The sequence below is a fragment of the Podarcis cretensis genome (assembly GCF_951804945.1).
Source record: "Podarcis cretensis genome assembly, chromosome: 1".
In the NCBI taxonomy this organism is placed as follows: domain Eukaryota; kingdom Metazoa; phylum Chordata; class Lepidosauria; order Squamata; family Lacertidae; genus Podarcis; species Podarcis cretensis.
In genome coordinates, this window is record NC_137170.1 from 23,842,775 (window position 1) to 23,861,267 (window position 18,493).

At 41.3% G+C, this 18,493-nt stretch overlaps 2 protein-coding genes and 1 long non-coding RNA gene across 3 annotated transcripts in view; 2 read left to right on the forward strand and 1 right to left on the reverse strand.

Moving 5' to 3' along the window:
- The window catches only part of LOC307200864, a 345,619-nt gene that overhangs the window by 165,716 nt on the left and 161,410 nt on the right, over positions 1-18,493 (reverse strand). The gene's annotated exons all lie outside the window — the stretch shown is intronic.
- Positions 1-18,493, forward strand: part of LOC307199804 (cation channel sperm-associated auxiliary subunit beta-like) — a 118,062-nt gene that overhangs the window by 37,059 nt on the left and 62,510 nt on the right. The window lies entirely within an intron of this gene.
- The window catches only part of LOC307199842 (cation channel sperm-associated auxiliary subunit beta-like), a 55,040-nt gene that overhangs the window by 34,108 nt on the left and 2,439 nt on the right, over positions 1-18,493 (forward strand). Inside the window, exons 20-23 of the mRNA XM_079947973.1 lie at positions 5,879-5,989; positions 7,354-7,464; positions 9,162-9,300; positions 10,171-10,271. Of these exons, the coding sequence (XP_079804099.1) occupies positions 5,879-5,989; positions 7,354-7,464; positions 9,162-9,300; positions 10,171-10,271 (462 nt within the window). The remainder of the gene's footprint in view (positions 1-5,878; positions 5,990-7,353; positions 7,465-9,161; positions 9,301-10,170; positions 10,272-18,493) is intronic.

Consider the following 18,493-nt stretch of genomic DNA (forward strand, 5'->3'; position numbering starts at 1 on the left):
CCCAAATGCCTCACTGATAATAGCAGGTGATTTTAATGCCAGAGTGGGAACCAACAATGAACAACTATGTAGCAAACTAAATTGGAATACTGATAATGATATCGCACATGCCCTGAAAATAGGACGATTCTCCAGAGACAGGGTTGTTAACAACGAAGGCTTACGCCTACTTGAATTATGTAACAACTTTAATTTGCAGATCGTGAACGGTTCAACAAATGGCGATAGAAGCGGGGAGTTTACATACTTCTCCCCCCGAGGATGCAGTGTCATCGACTATATTCTTGTCCCTTAAAATATTATAAATTCGATCATGGACCTCAAAATTGGAACGCGCACTGAAAGCGATCATCAGCCATTATTGCTGTCTATTAGCTTAAAGGACGAAACCAAAATAACTAAGCACAATATCATAGAACCTTCTCAATACAAACAAATGACCCAATTAAAATGGTCCCAGGAAATGAGTGCAGAAGTGGGGCATAAACTTACAGCTAACCTGAGAAAACAAGTATTATTCAACTTAAAGACCACTAATTCCTACTGTGATATTCCTAAAATTTATAATGAAATCTTCCAAATGCTTGTAGAGCTTAGTACTCCACCTAAAGTTTGGGAACTTAAATATAGCGCTAGCCCTTGGTTTGATGATGAATGTTTCCAGCTAAAAAGAAAACTGCGCCAAACATTTAAAAATAATCGCACTAAACTAGAGCCCTCTTATCTTGATGAAAAAAGAAAATACCATTATATTCTGGCCGAAAAGAAACAGAAATACGCAACCCAAAAATGGCTACAATTATTCGACTCAATTCAGAGTAAAAACAACAAAGCGTTCTGGAGCCTAGTGTACGGAGGACTGAAAGCCGAAAATCAACTAACTCTGCCACCAATTGCAGAATCCAAATGGTCCCAATACTTTACATCTGTATTTAACAATCTACACGGTGAACTTAAAGGAAATGAAACCATTAAAAATAAAATTAATAAACTCCAGGAGTGGCCAAGGGTAGAGGAAGAGGAAATTAGAGAGATAGTTAAAAACTTCAAATCGGGGAAATCTCCTGGGCCAGACGGTCTACCAATAGAACTATTTAAGACCTATATAGATTGGTGGGCAGAACCCTTAGCTCAATTGTTTACTCTTATAGATAAATATGGGACCATACCTGAGATATGGTTAAGATCAATAATTATTCCAATCTTTAAAAATGGCGACCCAAAAGAACCAAGGAATTATAGACCGATAAGCCTACTATCAGTGATAGGGAAAATCTACGCTAAGCACCTCTTATCTAAACTTCTTACCTGGATGAAAAATCTAAATTTACCAGGGAAAGAACAAATAGGTTTCTCCAAAGGTTGCTCTACTCTAGACCACTGTCTTACACTTATGCATCTGGTTGAAAAATACAGATCCCAAAGGCAATCTAAGATATACGCTGCTTTTGTAGATTTTCGTGGTGCATTCGACTCAATTGACCGCCCAAAGTTGTGGAGGAAACTCACAGAATTAAAAATTGATCAGCGCTTATTGATTCTAATGCAAAATCTACATTCTTCCAATACCTGTCAAGTCAAACTTAACACCAAAGGTCACCTCTCCTCAGACATCCCAAACTCGAAAGGGGTAAAACAAGGGTGTATTCTTGCCCCCTTCCTATTTAATTTATTTTTATCAGACTTGCCAGATTACCTTCAAAAAATAGAATCACATGCCCCTAAACTCAATCAGAAACCAGTTCCTCTCTTATTATACGCAGACGATGCTGTCTTACTATCACTAACGAGCTTGGGTCTGAAACGTCTTATATCTTCACTGATCCTTTACTGCGAATGTAACAAACTCTCTATAAATTATGAGAAGACAAAAATTTTGGTCTTCTCGAATGGTTGGAAATTAGAGAAATGGAAAATAAGAGGGCAAGAAATCCAACAAGTGAAAATCCATAGATATCTGGGAATCTTATTCCAGAGCAACTTAGGGTGGGCAACCCATCGCACAAATGCCATAAAACAGGCAAAGTGCATCTCATCAGCAGTTGCCCGTTTTTATTATCAGAAAGGTAATCAATTTATTCCTGCGGCCAATCAGATATTTCAAGCAAAAGTGCAATCCCAGATATTCTATGGTATCCCGCTATGGGTCCAAGCATATAACAGTGATATAAAAAAGATTCACTCCAGCTTTTTGAGACGTATTCTTGGACTCCCTCTTATGATCAAATATGAAACAATGTGTGCAGAAATAGGCATACACACAATGGAATACTGGGCATGGTCCACCTCAATAAAGTATTGGTTACGCTGCCATTTTCGCTGCCCTCCATCAAGTCTGCTCGCTGATTTGCTCAAAGACCCTTATAAATCAAGATGGTATCAGCACCTTGAAAAAAAAATTGAATCTTTAGGCATCGAGCTGGAGCTCCTGTACAATTCTAATGAGCAATATATTCTCCATAATATCCTAACTAGACTAAAGGATGTCGAGAGACAAAATATTATGGCAGCTGTAAACAAAATTTGCTCCCCCAGATTCTACGATTTAAATATCTTAGATTGCAGAGCCAATTACGTCTCTAAATTAATAATCCCAGCCCAACGTAGGGCTTTTATGCTGGCCCGTTTGAATGTTTTTCCCTCAGCATTTGTCTGGGGAAGATATCAAAACATTCCCAGAAGCAAGAGATTCTGCAGATGTTCTATGAATGTCCCGGACACTGTAGAGCATATCCTCTTTCATTGCCCATTGTACAGTACGCTCCGTCAACGCGTGCTGTCCCCCCTTTCGGGTGGTCTGGAACCCCAGCAAGCTGAATGTGTGGGACTCTACCTATCCGACGCTGACCAAAGGGTAACGGCGGGGGTAGCCGAGTTTTTGGCAGCAGTCCTCCAAGGAGCAGGTTAACAAGGAAAACCACTGATTCTATATGTATATATTTATATTTGTATGTAGCCAACTCCTGCCTTTTTATATATATCTCAAGGCTTTTATATGTTATTTTCCTTTTATGGTTTTACCTGCATAATGCCTAATAAAGGTTTGATAAGTAGTAGTAGTAGTATTTTCATCTTCATGTTTTTTTCCTGCCTTCCTTTGGTCCTGCTTTTGGTGGTGGTGTTTTTATGTCCTCTACTCTGGGTCAGTGAGGGGGTGTGTGCACATGAAGGTGAGGGCTGGCTGGTGAAGGACCCTGTGTGAGAGGCAGGGAAGGGAAGGTCTCCCAGGGTGGGAGGCTGGAAGAAGGGAAGAGATCTGGGAGGAGCCACCCCCTTATGTGTGAGACACGGCTTGAGATCTACCTTTGAGAGAGGATTGCATCTCTCTCTCTTTCTCTTTCTGTTTTCTTTTTTTTTATGATATTTATTACTTTTAAAACTTACAAAAAAAAAGAAAAAGAAAGAAGAAACAAAAGAAACAATACAATATAGACAATACAAAACACAACCTTAACATCTAAACACCATAAACTATACTATACTAAACTATACAAAACAAAACAAAAACAATTTAACACACATCATACCTTTACCATAATCTATCTTTCATTCCCTTGTTTCATTGACCTCCTCTCACCTCCCTCCTTGTATTCCACTTCTATACGTTATCTCAGCAAATCCTTTATCTTAAAATATTTTTAATCTTATCCCCATTAAATCTAATATACCTATTTACACTTAACCTCTTAAAACATTTCCACTAAGGCCCAAAAAAATTCCATTCCAAGATTTTTCTATCCCTCATTAAATTTTACAAAATTTCCCTATATAGACTTTAAATTTTCCAATTTTCTTCACCGTCTCCTCTTCCTGGTCTCGGCCTCTGCCAGTCCTTTCCGTCAATTCCATATAGTCCATCAACCTGGAGATCTTATGTCCAAGGCTCTTAACTCATATCCACATCCCTTCTGCCAATCTTCTTCATATTCTTTAATTCTAGAGAGCAGATCTCGGGGAAGCTCCGACCCAACAGCACTTTTATTCCATCTCGACAGGTCAACCAGATTTCCATAGTTAAAACTAGAATCCATAAAATATTTCAAATCTTGTTTCAAGGTTCCTCCAAATCCAAAGGCCCCCAAAGCTCCAATCCCCTCCCGACCCAAATCCATGTCCCAAATGTCAATTGATCCCTGCATAAGGGGATCTCTCCAACCTTCCCCTTCCAGTCCAGGCCAGGCTCCAATCCTCAAAATCTGACCTCTTCCAGTTTCAACCACAAAGGGCCCCAACCTGTAACCCTCAACCTGCCTCTGTGAGGTTAAGGCTCCCCCTTGTATTACTATAAGTTCGACAACAGCAGCTTTCTCCTTCTCCTTTTCAACGATTTGCCCTGTTGAAATAGATTCCTGTGCCAGATCCTGAGTTATTTCTGTGTTGGTATTCACTTTTAGTCCCGAAATGTCAATTTTGGTAGCCATAGCATCTATCTTCTTGTGAAGCTGTTTCAGCAAATGATCTATCCTGCAAAATGCAGACACTATTATCTCATCTGCCGGCATTTTGGTCCAAGGTCAGTCTCTAGTTCTCACAATTCTTATCATACAGCTGGATTCCTCAGCTCGACTCTTGTAACAGTTTCAGCTCAACTCTTGTAACAGTTTCAAAGACTCCCTCTAGGGGGAGCAATCTCCACTTGTATCAATCCTTTCTGACACAATTCCAAAAGTAAAATAGTTTCAGTTTTCAGTTACTTTTTCAATTGCTTTTTCTTCCTTTTAAAACGCAGAAGCGGACAGTGAAAGCAATATATTTATCTTACTAACTGACTGTTTTTCGCTGTCAATGAACTCTTTCAAACGTCAATCTGTTGGCAGCCCGTTCCCAGGAGTTCAGAGCAGTGATAATTTAGTTTTTATCACTCTCTCCTGCAGGATGCACAGTCCACAATTTCCCCCCTCTTCCCCTGCTTCCAAGGGGGGTTTAATGGTTTCAATCGATGGAAATTTAATCCTTTACATGAGGCTTTCCAAGACCTTAGCTTGCAACTTCTTTGCTTCAGTCTATTTACAAAAAGGGAAGGCAGACTTCCTGTTTTGAACATTCCCCGCTCGTTACCAAATTAAGGTATTTCCAATTTTCCGTTCTACTCACGAGTTGTTGTTTAAAGTCCAATTGTCCACAGGAAAAAAGTCAGTGCTCTCCAACAATAGCAATGCGGCTTCACTCCGTGAAAGAAGCAGTCGATTCAAAGCACCGCGCCACTCACCCCACGTCGCTCCGGATCCCCAAAACAGGGTTTCCCCGCGAGTAGGGGAGGCGCGAATGGTGCCAGCCGAATCCCAAGTTCACAGGCTTCTTCCGCCTGTGATTTCTATGGGTCTCCGCCTGCGCCGTGGCGGTCAGACCCCACTTTTCATGGAGCAAGTTCCTCCTAATCGGAGGAGCTCCGCCATTGCGGAGGCGCCAACCCTGGAAGTCCTCTTTCTGTTTTCATTTAGATTAGTATGCTTTTTAAATTTGTTCTTTTATCTGTATTAATAAAGCCTTAATAATTTTTTTTTAAAAAAAGAAAGAAATCTGTGCTGCTGGTAATAATTGTATGAATACAGGGTTGGGGAGATGACACAAAGGGGAAACCAGTCTTATTTTTCATCATATAATTTCCCTCTTTTTTCATTTACAAAGATTATCACACAAATAAATTTATACAACCAATTAGAATACATAAAATCATTGACCCTTTCTGTGCTTACTTATGTTTTATCTTTTATCACTGCATAGCCAATTCATATCTATTTACTATTTATCCTTTGTATTTTATTTAAATGATTTTCACTGCACGTTTTTATGTCAGTCCCGCTAATGATTTAAGTTGTTTGCAAAAATTCTTCAAATAATAATTTTCCCCCATTAAAATGTGTTGTTTTTCGTACAGGTGAACTACAGGCCACCATCTGTTTTGGGAATTGCTGTTCCACTCACAGAAAACTTCTATAATGCTGACCCCAGCAAACCTAAACTGAGGGATTATTTTACAAATTCAAAAGTAAGTCTTCATAGCTACTCCTGTAAGAGCTTTGAGAATGCACATTTTAAAAAATTGCTATCCATTTTGCACTCCGTGCTGTTGCATGTTCTTTACATACATATACACGCATTAAGAAAAGAGATTTCTAATTAAGAGGAGAATATTGAAATTCAACTTCCAGATGAGCATTTCTATAGAGTTTGCCTCAGAACTTAGGCATCCTGCTTGCACATACTATAGACTCAACATCTGTCTGCTTCCCACTATAAATAGCTGGTTTTTGCATATTATTCTAAGAAAAATAACCTGAAAACTTGGGCTCGAATCCTTATGTTTTAACTTTATGGCCACCTCATGGCCACCTCATATCACTTGCCAAACCTTTGCAGTAATAGGATAGATAGGATCAGAACATAAGTTGACACAATTGCCCAACTACTTTCCACACACTCAAGGTAAATATACTTTAGGAGCAATGGGAACAATTTGAAGCACCCAGCGCAGCCAATATGAGCATTTCCTTTTTTTGCCCTAGGTGAACTCTACTGTCTCACCCGTTTTACAATCCTCCATGTTTTCCTGTTCTATCAACAAGAGGCAGTAGAGGATTGCATGCATAGCTCATTTTGCATTATTCCATATATTCAAGATATTGATATTTTACATCTCATTAAAGACTCTCAAAGTCAACAGTATCAAGGCTGCTTAAGAATATGGAGAGTGTAGAGAAGAAAAAGGGAAAGGCTGAAAAACAGGCAGAGGACTTCATCTGCAAAATCATTTGCTGTCACCCAAGAGCCCCAATGTCCATTCAGCTCATTTGTCTCTTGCTCAAGAGAATGCTTCTCTTCAACCCAACTGCATATCATGCTTCCTGTTCACTAAGGAACAAGAGTTATTGCATAGTTCTCTTTGCTCTCCAGTCCACTGATAGTTGAAAAACTATAGACTGATTCAGAGGTCAAATGATTTCCATTGCATATGTTGGTCTACTTTGTAAGCACAGTCGAGAATTGCCTTGATTATACCTTCTTTGGGACACGGGTGGCACTGTGGTCTAAACCACAGAGCCCAGGGCTTGCCGGTCAGAAGGTCGGCGGTTCAAATCCCCACAACAGGGTGAGCTCCCATTGTTCGGTCCCAGCTCCTGCCCACCTAGCAGTTTGAAAGCACATCAAGTGCAAGCAGCGGGAAGGTAAACAGCGTTTCTGTGTGCTGCTCTGGTTCGCCAGAAGTGGCTTTGTCATTCTGGCCGCATGACCCGAAAGCTGTCTGCAGACAAACCCTGGCTCACTCGGCCAGTAAAACTAGATGAGCGCCACAACCCTAGAGTCGTCCGCGACTGGACCTAACAGTCAGGGGTCCCTTTACTTTTCCAACAGAATTCTGGACGGTACAAGCAATGTGCTGGCAAGTCAAAGCGCTCCGAATGTGGATGTACAGAAAATATGAAGCTGTCCTTTTCTGTTGCCTTTTCTGATTGCAAGGAGAAGGTAAGGGCTATGCCTACATGTGCAGCTTTTTGTTTGTTATTCGGAGGAGATATGTAGTACAGTCATACCTTGGGTTGAATGTGCTTCAGGTTGAGTGCTTTCGGGTTGCACTCCGCTGCAATCCGGAAGTGACGGAGTGTGTTACTTCCGGGTTTCGCCGCTCGCGCACCACAGACGCTCATAATGACGTCACACGCATGCGCGGAAGTGGCAAAACGCGACCCGCGTACGCACAGACGCGCCGTCACATCTTACGTTCTATTCAGGATGCGAACGGAGCTCCAGAACGGATGCCGTTCGCCTCTGGAGGTACCACTGTATCCTGGAACCATTACATCCAGTATGTAAAGTACCGGGTATATCAAAATAACAGTACGTTAAGAAACCTAAGAAGGCAAAAATACCCTTAGCTACTGCTGAGAAGATGACAATGTTGTGACAGGCAAATATCTTTGGGGAGGGAATTCTGCAAATGGGGCATCATAACCAATAAATCTTTTCTCTGGCTGCCTTCTGCCACACCTCAGATGGTGGGGACACCTGAAAGAGAATTTCTAAAGACTCCCATGGTTCTCCAAGGAGCTTGGGTCCCAAGCTGTATAGGGCTTTAAAGGCGAACTTAGAAATGGACTGGTAGCTAGTGAAGCCTTTTGAGCCACTCACAGTTACTAACTTAGCAGCTGTATCCTGCAGTAACTGCAATTTCTGAGCAGTCTCCAAAGGTAGCCCCAGATGCAACCCAATACAGTAGTCAATCCTTGTTTCCAGATAACTGTGGCCAGGCTATCGCTTTCCAGAAGAAGCTGCAGCTGGCACACCAGCCTAAATTAATGTGAAAGACATTCCTTCCCACAAAGGCTTATCTGGTACTCCATTGACAAAGCTATATTTAGGAGTGTGCTCAGTCTAAGAATTTGATCCTTTAAAGCAGTGTTTCCCAACCTTTTCCCAACCATGACCCTCTTCTGACCTTGTGTTCTTCCTGTGGCCCACCCCACATGGACGTAGCCAAGAGGGGGGCATGGGGACAGCTGTCTTCCCATAAGTAAAAATCAATTAAAATCCATGCAGAGCTGGTGCAACGCTGCCGACGGGCCCTACGCTCATTGGTAACACCTGATGGCCCTGATCCACTAAGCGCTGAGGTGGATTGCACCTTGCACCTTGCAGAGTCAGGCCAGGCTGCCACCGAACCCAGCACTGGCAGCAACAACAAGCAACTCTGGCTCGCCCAGCCCTACCCATTGCCACCCCACCACCGCACTTAGCTGACCTGGGAGTTCTGGACTGCGGGCTCTACTGGTCAAAACGGGAGTCTCAGCGATTGCCCTCTCTTTCTGGAAACAAACCAGGACTGCTCCAAGAAAACACACGTGGCAAAAAGGAACGTTAGGCCCTGCTGGGCTGCCTCCTTACCAGCTTGTGACACGCTACTTTAGAAGGAGTGCAACCTTATGCATAACAGATTTAACAGATGTGCCACCTACCCACAGAATCTCAGACCTTCTGGGACTGATTTTCAGTCCATTGCTGTTTCAGTCCATTCAGCTCATTACCAATTTGTAGGTCCAGTATCAGACTTCCTATTTAGCAGAACTAAACCAGATTATGTAAATACTTACATTTGTGTCATTCCATGTCTTTCCATGCAGGCATCATTTTAATGTCAGTGATTTCTATATATGTTTCATTGCCAGGCCCTGAGAATGAAATTCCCAGTATCAAGGCTTCCTCTCTATTTCACCATTGAGGATGAGGGTCGCTCTGTAAATCTGACATCTCCTTATTTTATCACAATCATAGAAGTCAACAACAGAACCAACTGGAAAGTTTCAGGTAGGGAGCAGAAGAATCTTGGGATTCATCATTATCTTTCGTATCAGAGAGGTTCTGTTGGAAATACTTGTTGTCAATGTATTTTCAGGCTCTCTTTCTTGCCCTATAGTAGGTGTGATGAACCTTTGGTCCCCTGTATGTTGCTGAATTCCCATGATCCCTATCCATTGGCCATGCCTGCTGGAGCTGTTGCAAGTTCTAGTTCAGGGAAGACTTGATGTGGAAAGATTTGAATCTAGTCCAATTCTTTCTGCATGCAAAACCTATTACACCTACAGACCCTTAAGGCCTGAAACAAGCATAACACAACCCATTGGTTTACCATGGGTACTGAACAGGCTACTGAAGTGTACACCCCTCCTCCTAGCTGTTCTTCCTCCTCTACTTCTCCTGATAGCTTTTACCATGACTAATAGTTATGGTGGCAACAAAGAAGAGTTCAGGTTAACCAGCATTTCATATTAATGTTTGCCCACACCCCTCCTTTTTCACCCACTCATGATAATTACCGGTAATCACTGTTAGTGCTTTTTTCTGGGGGGATGCAGGGGTACACATAACCCTAAACATTTTGTGAATCTAAGTTTGGCCTCATTGAGGGGCAGTATTTCAATATGAGTAGAAAAATGAGAGTACCCCTAAACTTTTTTTAGAAAAAAAGCACTGCTGTTTGTTAACCTCTGGAAAACTGCTGTAGAAGACCCTGTGCAGCTCTAATACATCATGCTGTGCCTCTGATACCTTTGTTACTTTTACATTTCATGAGAAATAGATCTGGCTATTCATCTGTATTCAGGCCCTACTGAAATGTAAAAAAGAAGGAAGAAACTCAAACCTACCACTCTGTGACTGTTTTAACTGTTTTTTCAGGTACCAATCAAACATCAAGTATGTTAAAAATGAAAAAATATTTGGAGCACAGACTCAAAACTGAACTATATAATCCAGATGGCCTATCTATAACGATAACTGTAAGTGCCAGAGAAAATACATACAGTGCTACCTCGGGTTACAAACACCTTGGGTTACAAACACTTCGGGTTACAGACTCCACTAACCTGGAAGTAGTACCTCGGGTTAAGAATTTTACCTGAGGATGAGAACAGAAATTGCACGCTGGCGGCACAGCGGCAGTGGGAGGCCCCATTAGCTAAAGTGGTACCTCAGGCTGAGAACGGTTTCAGGTTAAGAACAGACCTCCGAAATGAATTAAGTTCGTAACCAGAGTTACCACTGTACTTTGAACGGAAAGACAAAACCTAAAACCCAAACTCTTCTTACCTTAAAATCTTTGTACCAGGGTGGTCCAACTTTTCAAACAAAGTGGGTCACAAGAGTACTCAAAACCTTTCAAGGTGCCCCAATATTCCTGCATCATCCCGGAATTTGAAGAAGCCATCCCAGCTTCTGATTTGGTCCTAGAATGTCCCATTTACGACTTCCGGTCGGTGCCAGCGCTGAATGGCGGCTCTTTCCCCGATCTCCGGAGAGAGAGCTGCTTCACGAGTTCGGGTCTGACCGCTACGGCGAAGCGGAGACCCCTAAAATCACAGGCGCGGAAGCCTGTGAACAAGGAGACTCGGTGGGCACCTTTTGCGCCCCCCTTTACTGCAAAAGAGCCTTTTTAAAGGCTCCGGAGGAGCATCGGGGGATCGTGCGGTGCTGAGAGTCGCTACCCAGCCCGTGAAGCGAAGCCGCGTCGCCATAAGCGGAGAGCGCCGATTCCTTCCTGAAATCTGGACTGAAATTGAAATACCCGTAAGTAGGATTGGGAAACCTACTGGGATTACAAAAAAAGCTTGAAATTTGGCTGAAAACGGGGTTGGTAAATAAAGGAAGTCTGCCTCCCCCGGTTTGCATGGCTTTTAAAGCAACGGAACTGGAGAGCTGCAATTGAAGGAAAGGTAACTTTGAACTTTTGAATCACCTAACTTTGGCATTGAACTTTAACTACCCCTCCAGCAAGCAGGAGCAGGGGGGAAAGAAAAGGAAATTTGGCTTAACCTGCGAGAGAGGAAATTTAAGTGATTAATTTCTGCTGTCTCTGACTCTGGGAACGGACTGCCTGGGTGAAGCGCTTTGACAGGAACTGTCTGATAGAACCTGCTGCAAAGCGGAGAGCTTAAACAGATACAATTTGTGGGACTTTACAGAAATAAATACTGTTGCAATTAGAAGATTGAAAGCTCCTTTTCTAAGAGGGCTTTTGGTTTCTTTGTTTTTTTCTGCTTATTGGATATAATGTACTGCTCCCTCTAGAGGGTGGAAAGGTTACAATTTGTAACATAGACTGTCAAATAAAAACAAGTCACTGGATTTTTCCACTTAAGAGCTGTTCCTGTGGGAACGACCTTGGGACATGAGTGGTTCCGCAGAAGACATAACAACTAGATCTAAGGCTAAAGCTGCACAAAAGAAAAGAGGCTCAATATCAAGCTTAGTTGGACAGGAGAAAGGAACAAACGTATTCATGGAATCAGTGACTCAAGCATTACTCAAAATAAATGAATCTTTAGAAAACCTGACCAAGCAGAGCACGGAGAATACCAAACAACTGACAGAACTTACAACAAAATTGGACTTGAATACGAAAAGTATTACATCTAACACAGAAACCATAAATAAATTGGTTCAAGAAAACGCTACAATTCGAAAAATTGCAGAAGAGGCTAAAGCTACGGCTGAAAATACACAGGAAAGATTACTACCAGTCTGCAAGAAGTTGGACCAACATGAGGCGGCCCTGTCTTTGTGGGAGATGCAGAGGAAAGAGAGGAATTTGAGATTTAGGCTGGTCCCTGAAAGTGAAGGGGACAACCTATTGGATTTTCTCACAAAAGAGTTATCAGAATTTTGGCAGGTAAATTCAGAGGGAGATGACTTCAAGATAACAACCGCCTTCAGATTGGGCAGAAGGGAAGGCAGGAAGATTTCAAGGGATTGTCTGATAACTCTGAGATCCAAAGAGGAAAGAGATAAAATTTTAAACTTACATTATGTAAGTTTAAAATATTAAACTTACATAACTCTTCAGATTGGAAATTTACAAGGATATCCCAAAATACATTCTGGAGGTAAGAACTTACTTTAAGAATCTGGTTGACCTGCTGAAGAAGAACAACATACCTTTCAGGTGGGAATTTCCACAAGGATTGTCTTTTAATTACAAAGGAAAAAAAGTCAAAATAAGAACAGTGCAAGATAAAGAACGATTCCTAGACAGAAACGAGGAGGACCTTGTGAAAGGATCCCTTGACTTGACCTCTGATGCAGACCTTGGAAACTTGACATTTGGACTGAAATCACCTTTGGAAGAAGACCAGCTGCAGGGAGCAGCTGGAGGCAACTAACTAATAATGTCTCTGCAATTTTTAACCTGGAACTGTAATGGGCTCAACCTTCCCAGGAAAAGGCGTGAGGTTTTTCATATTTTGAAAAGAGAACAATTGGATTTGATATGTTTACAAGAAACTCACATAACAAGGGCACATAGAAGATTACTTATAAATAAAAGATTAGGACAGGAATTTATTTCATCAGATAAAGTCAAGAAAAGAGGAGTGGTGATCTATGCAAAGGAAAAATTGGCCCCAAAATTGATCTTTAAAGATGAACATGGAAGAATTTTGGCAATTGAGATACAAATCCAAGGAGAAAAAATCTTGATAGTTGGCATCTATGCACCTAATGAAGGGAAGGCAGAATTTTACAAGAAACTGCATGAGACATTAACGGATTATTTGGATCATAAGGTGATTTTACTAGGAGATATGAATGGCGTGGTCTCTACAAACATGGATAAAGCACAAAGACAGGTGGTCTCTAAGGACGGGAGACTACCTAAGACCTTTGAAATGACTGAAAACATGGACCTGATTGATATCTGGAGAACAAGAAACCCTCTTTGAGAGAGAGGGAACATTCTTTTCAGAGGCACAAATGACATGGACAAGAATAGATCAAATATGGACTACTAGTGGAATGGCTCCAAGGATAAAAAAGGTGGAAATCTGCCCAAAGACATGCTCCGACCATAACGCAGTGAAGATGGAAATGAAACTAACAACAGCTGGATCCTTCAGATGGAGAATGAATGACACCCTATTCAGAGATGTGGAGATTTACAAAAAGGCCCAAAAAACCTTGAAGGACTACTTTGAGATAAATCTGAGGACAGATGTTGAGAAAAGAGTGATCTGGGACGCAAGTAAGGCCGTGATGCGAGGTTTTCTGATACAACAGAACTCTTTAAAGAGAAAGAAACAAAATGAAAGGAAGGATAAGATTTTGGAAAAAATAAAAGAAGGAGAAAAGAAACTGAGGTCTAAACCAAAGTCTCATGAGATTCTGAGAGAAATTAAGTTTTATCAGATGCAATATATGGAATTGATGAACCAGGAATTGATGAACCAGGAACTGATGGAATTGATGAACCAGGAGATAGAATGGAAAATTAAGCAAATGAGACAGAGGACATTTGAATCAGCGGATAAATGTGGGAAACTTCTAGCATGGCAATTGAAGAAGAGACAGAAATTAAATACAGTCACAAGTTTGGAGGTGGATGGAAAGAACATTTTTAAACTAAATGAGATTAGTAAATGAGATTAGTAATTGCTTTCAGAGTTATTTCAGGAGATTATATTCACAAGGGCCGGAAAATGAAGAGACATGGAAGATTTTCTTAAGAAATATGGATTACAAAAAATTTCGCAACAAAGTAGGTTGATTTTAAATGAGAAAATAACAGACCAAGAAGTGGAGGGTGCCATTCAAAACATGCAACTAGGGAAATCTCCAGGACCAGACGGACTAACCTCCAGATATTATAAAGCATTGAAAGAAGGGTTAATACAGCCGCTTAAGGAGGTTTGTAATGAAATATTAGAGGGGGAAAAGGCACCTGAATCGTGGAAAGAAGCTTTTATCACACTTATACCAAAGACTGAAACTGAAAAAAACCAGATCAAGAACTACCGCCCTATATCATTACTTAATGTGGATTACAAAATTTTTGCTGACATTTTAGCAAAAAGACTGAAGAGGGTGTTAATGGAGGAGATTCATAAGGACCAGGCAGGCTTTCTCCCAGGAAGACACTTATCAGATAATGTAAGGAACATAATTGATATTATGGAACTGCTAACTGTAAATATTAACACGAAGGCAGTCCTGATTTTTGTGGATGCGGAGAAAGCCTTTGATAATATTTCTTGGAAGTTCATGAAGAAGAATCTCCATGGGATGGGGGTAGGCCAAAGGTTTGAAAATGGTATAAGTGCAATATATTCTGAACAAAAGGCTAAGTTAATTGTAAATAATGTGGTTACTGATGAACTATCCATAGAAAAAGGGACACGGCAGGGATGCCCGATATCCCCATTACTTTTTATATCAGTCCTGGAGGTTTTGTTGAACATGATCGGGGGGACCAGCTGGTAAAAGGAGTTCAGGTCGGAGCTAAACATTATAAATTGAAGGCATTTGCAGATGACCTAGTATTGACGTTACAAGAGCCAGACACTAGTATAAAAAGAGTTTTAGAGTTAATTCAATTCTTTGGCCAGGTGGCAGGATTCAAGCTGAACAAACAAAAAACTAAAGTTCTGGAAAAAAACTTAACAAATGTTGAAAGAGAGAGATTCCAAAATGAAACTGGGTTAATGGTGGCAAAGAAAGTAAAATATTTGGGGATTAACATGACATCTAAAAATGTGAATTTATTTAAAGACAATTATGACAGATGTTGGACAGAGGTAAAGAAAGATCTAGAAATATGGTCGAATTTGAAGCTTTCCTTGTTAGGCCGAATTGCAGTGATTAAAATGAATGTATTGCCTAGAATGTTATTTTTGTTTCAGACATTACAAATTGTGGATAAACTGGATTGTTTCAAGAAGTGGCAGAAAGATATATCTAAATTTATCTGGCAAGGCAAAAAGCCCAGAATAAAATTTAAGATACTTACTGACAAAGAAAGAGGGGGGTTTGCCCTGCCGGATTTTAGACTGTACTATGAATCGGCAGCTTTCTGCTGGTTGAAAGATTGGCTACTTCTTGAGAATGCAGATACTCTGGATTTGGAAGGATTTGATAATAGGTTTGGTTGGCATGCATATTTATGGTACGACAAGGTTAAAGTTCATAAGGGTTTTAAAAACCATATTGTTAGGAAAGCATTATATAATGTTTGGATTCGGTACAAGGATTTGTTGGAAAATAAAACTCCTAGGTGGTTATCACCTATGGAGGCTAAGGAGGTGAAGAAACTTAATATGGAATCCAAATGGCCAAAATACTCTGAAATTTTAGAACAAGAAAGCGGTGAATTTAAACTACAGAGTTTTGAGAAATTAAAGCCCAAGGTGCGAGATTGGCTCCATTATTATCAAATAATGGAAACTTTTAAACAAGACAGGAAAATTGGCTTCCAGGTGGAGAAATCGAAATTGGAAACAGAATTGCTAGAACCCAATACTAAGAATGTATCAAGAATGTATAATTTGTTGCTGAAGTGGAATACAATAGATGAGACAGTTAAATCAGCCATGATTAAATGGGCACAGGACGTTGGACATGACATTATGTTTGCTGACTGGGAACAGTTATGGACCACCGGTATTAAATTCACGGCATGTAATGCCCTAAGAGAAAATATTATGAAAATGATTTACAGGTGGTACATGACCCCAGTTAAGCTTGCGAAGATTTATCATCTGCCCAATAATAAATGTTGGAAATGTAATGAGACTGAAGGTACCTTCTTTCACCTTTGGTGGACCTGCCCAAAGATTAAAGCCTTTTGGGAAATGATTTATAATGAAATTAAGAAGGTACTTAAATGTACTTTTCACAAGAAACCAGAGGCATTCCTCTTGGGCATGGTCGGCCAATTGGTGTTAAGGAAGGATAGGACTTTTTTTATGTACGCCACTACAGCAGCAAGGATCCTTCTAGCAAAGTATTGGAAGACACAAGAACTCCCCACACTGGAAGAATGGCAGACGAAAGTGATTGACTTTATGGGACTGGCAGAAATGACTGGCAGAATCCATGACCAAGAGAAGGAGACGATGGAGGAAGACTGGAAGAAGTTCAAAGCTTATCTTAAGAACTGTTATAATATTGATGAGTGCTAAAATGTCAAGGGGAAGGAAGATGCAGAATTGCAGCTGAAAATGTTACTTAAGGTGAAATTGAGAAAGATAACAAATTTAAATTTAATTGGCTAAAAGGGTTGCTGAAAAACTGTAAAATAAGGATGCAAAAAAGGTGAGGTATGGGGAAGTCCGAGAAAGGAGGCTTATGAAAATGAGGTTAAGAATTTATATTTGTGTGTTTGTTTGTATTGGTGGATGTTTTTATGTCGTTGTTATTGTTTTGTTTTAAAATTGGAAAACTAATAAAAATTATTATAAAAAAAAAAATAGAATGTCCCATTTACCCCCTCCAGTGCCACTGCTGGCCCTGGGGAGGAGGATGCTGCACTTTCGCACAAGACATACATCCTGATTTTCATCAGAGGAATGTTGGTGCCATGCTGACTTGTCGGTGTCACACAAAGCCTTGTCATGTGGGCAGGTGGTGTGGTGTGGTGGAACAAGGCCTAAAATTGATGCACGCCCCACCCGCCTGTGCTGCCTTCCCAAAGCTGGGTAATAAAGGCATCAGGCCTTGGGAAGGAGACAGGAGGGCTCTAGGATCCTGTCAGCCCTCACAGCTCCTTCCCAGCACTCACCCAACTTAGAGAAGGCAGCACGAGGGTTGGGGAGGGAGCATCAGATGTTGCTGCGGGGTGGGGAAAAAAGCCTTGAGGTCCACATGCAGCCCTTGGACCACATGTTGGGCCACTGTGCAATATACATTTGACATTGTGGTGCTGTGGTCTAGTTATCTCCCGCTTGGACTACTGCAATGCGCTCTATGTGGGGCTACCTTTGAAGGTGACCCGGAAACTACAACTAATCCAGAATGCGGCAGCTAGACTGGTGACTGGGGACAGCCGCCGAGACCACATAACACCAGTCTTGAAAGACCTATATTGGCTCCCAGTACATTTCCGAGCACAGTTCAAAGTGATGGTGTTGACCTTTAAAGCCCTAAATAGCCTCAGCCCAGTATACCTGAAGGAGCGTCTCCACCCCCATCGTTCTGCCCGGATGCTGAGATCCAGTGCCGAGGGCCTTCTGGTGGTTCCCTCATTGCGAGAAGCAAAGCTACAGGGAACCAGGCAGCGGGCCTTCTTGGTAGTGGCGCCCGCCCTGTAGAACGCCCTCCCATTAGATGTCAAAGTGATAAACAACTACCTGACATTCAGAAGACATCTTAAGGCAGCCCTGTTCAGGGAAGTTTTTAATGTGTGATTTTACGGTATTTTTGGTTTCTGTGGAAGCCGCCCAGAGTGGCTGGGGAAACCCAGCAAGATGGGCGTTGTACAAATAAATTATTATTATTATTATTATTATTATTATTATTATTATTACTACTACTACTACTACTACTACTGTGGTCTAAACCACTGAGCCTAAGGTCAGTGGTTTGAATCCCCGCAACGGGGTGAGCTCCCATTGTTCGGTCCCCTGCTCCTGCCAACCTAGCAGTTCGAAAGCACATCAAAGTGCAAGTAGATAAATAGGTACCGCTCTGGCAGGAATGTAAACCTCATTTCCGTGTGTTGCTCTGGTTTGCCAGAAGTGGCTTAGTCATGCTGGCCATATGACCCAGAAGCTGTCTGTGGACAAACGCCGGCTCCCTCGGCCTATAGAGCAAGATGAATGCCGCAACCCCAGAGTCGTCTGCGATTGGACCTAACGGTCAGGGGTACCTTTACCTTTTTAATTTGCACATTAATTCAAAATCTCAGAATTTTTCTGTTCCAAGGATATAACACAGTTGCTAGCAACACTGATTTTTAGGCTGTAGTTATACAAACAATTGAATGCATGTAAGATGCTTTTCTCAATAAGCAGCTCCTGTCTGTTCTACGTGGTACTGCACATTATTTCTGTGAAACATTTCAAGTGAACATGAACACTTTATATTTCGGTTATAGTTTATGACATTTAAGAGAATCAATTTTTTAAAAAATGGAGCAGCAATATTGCACCATGTGCCACATTGCAGTTCAGCCAGCCATATCTATATTTCTGTTCAGGTCATACAAAACACTTATTTTCTTTCAGCAACCAGATCA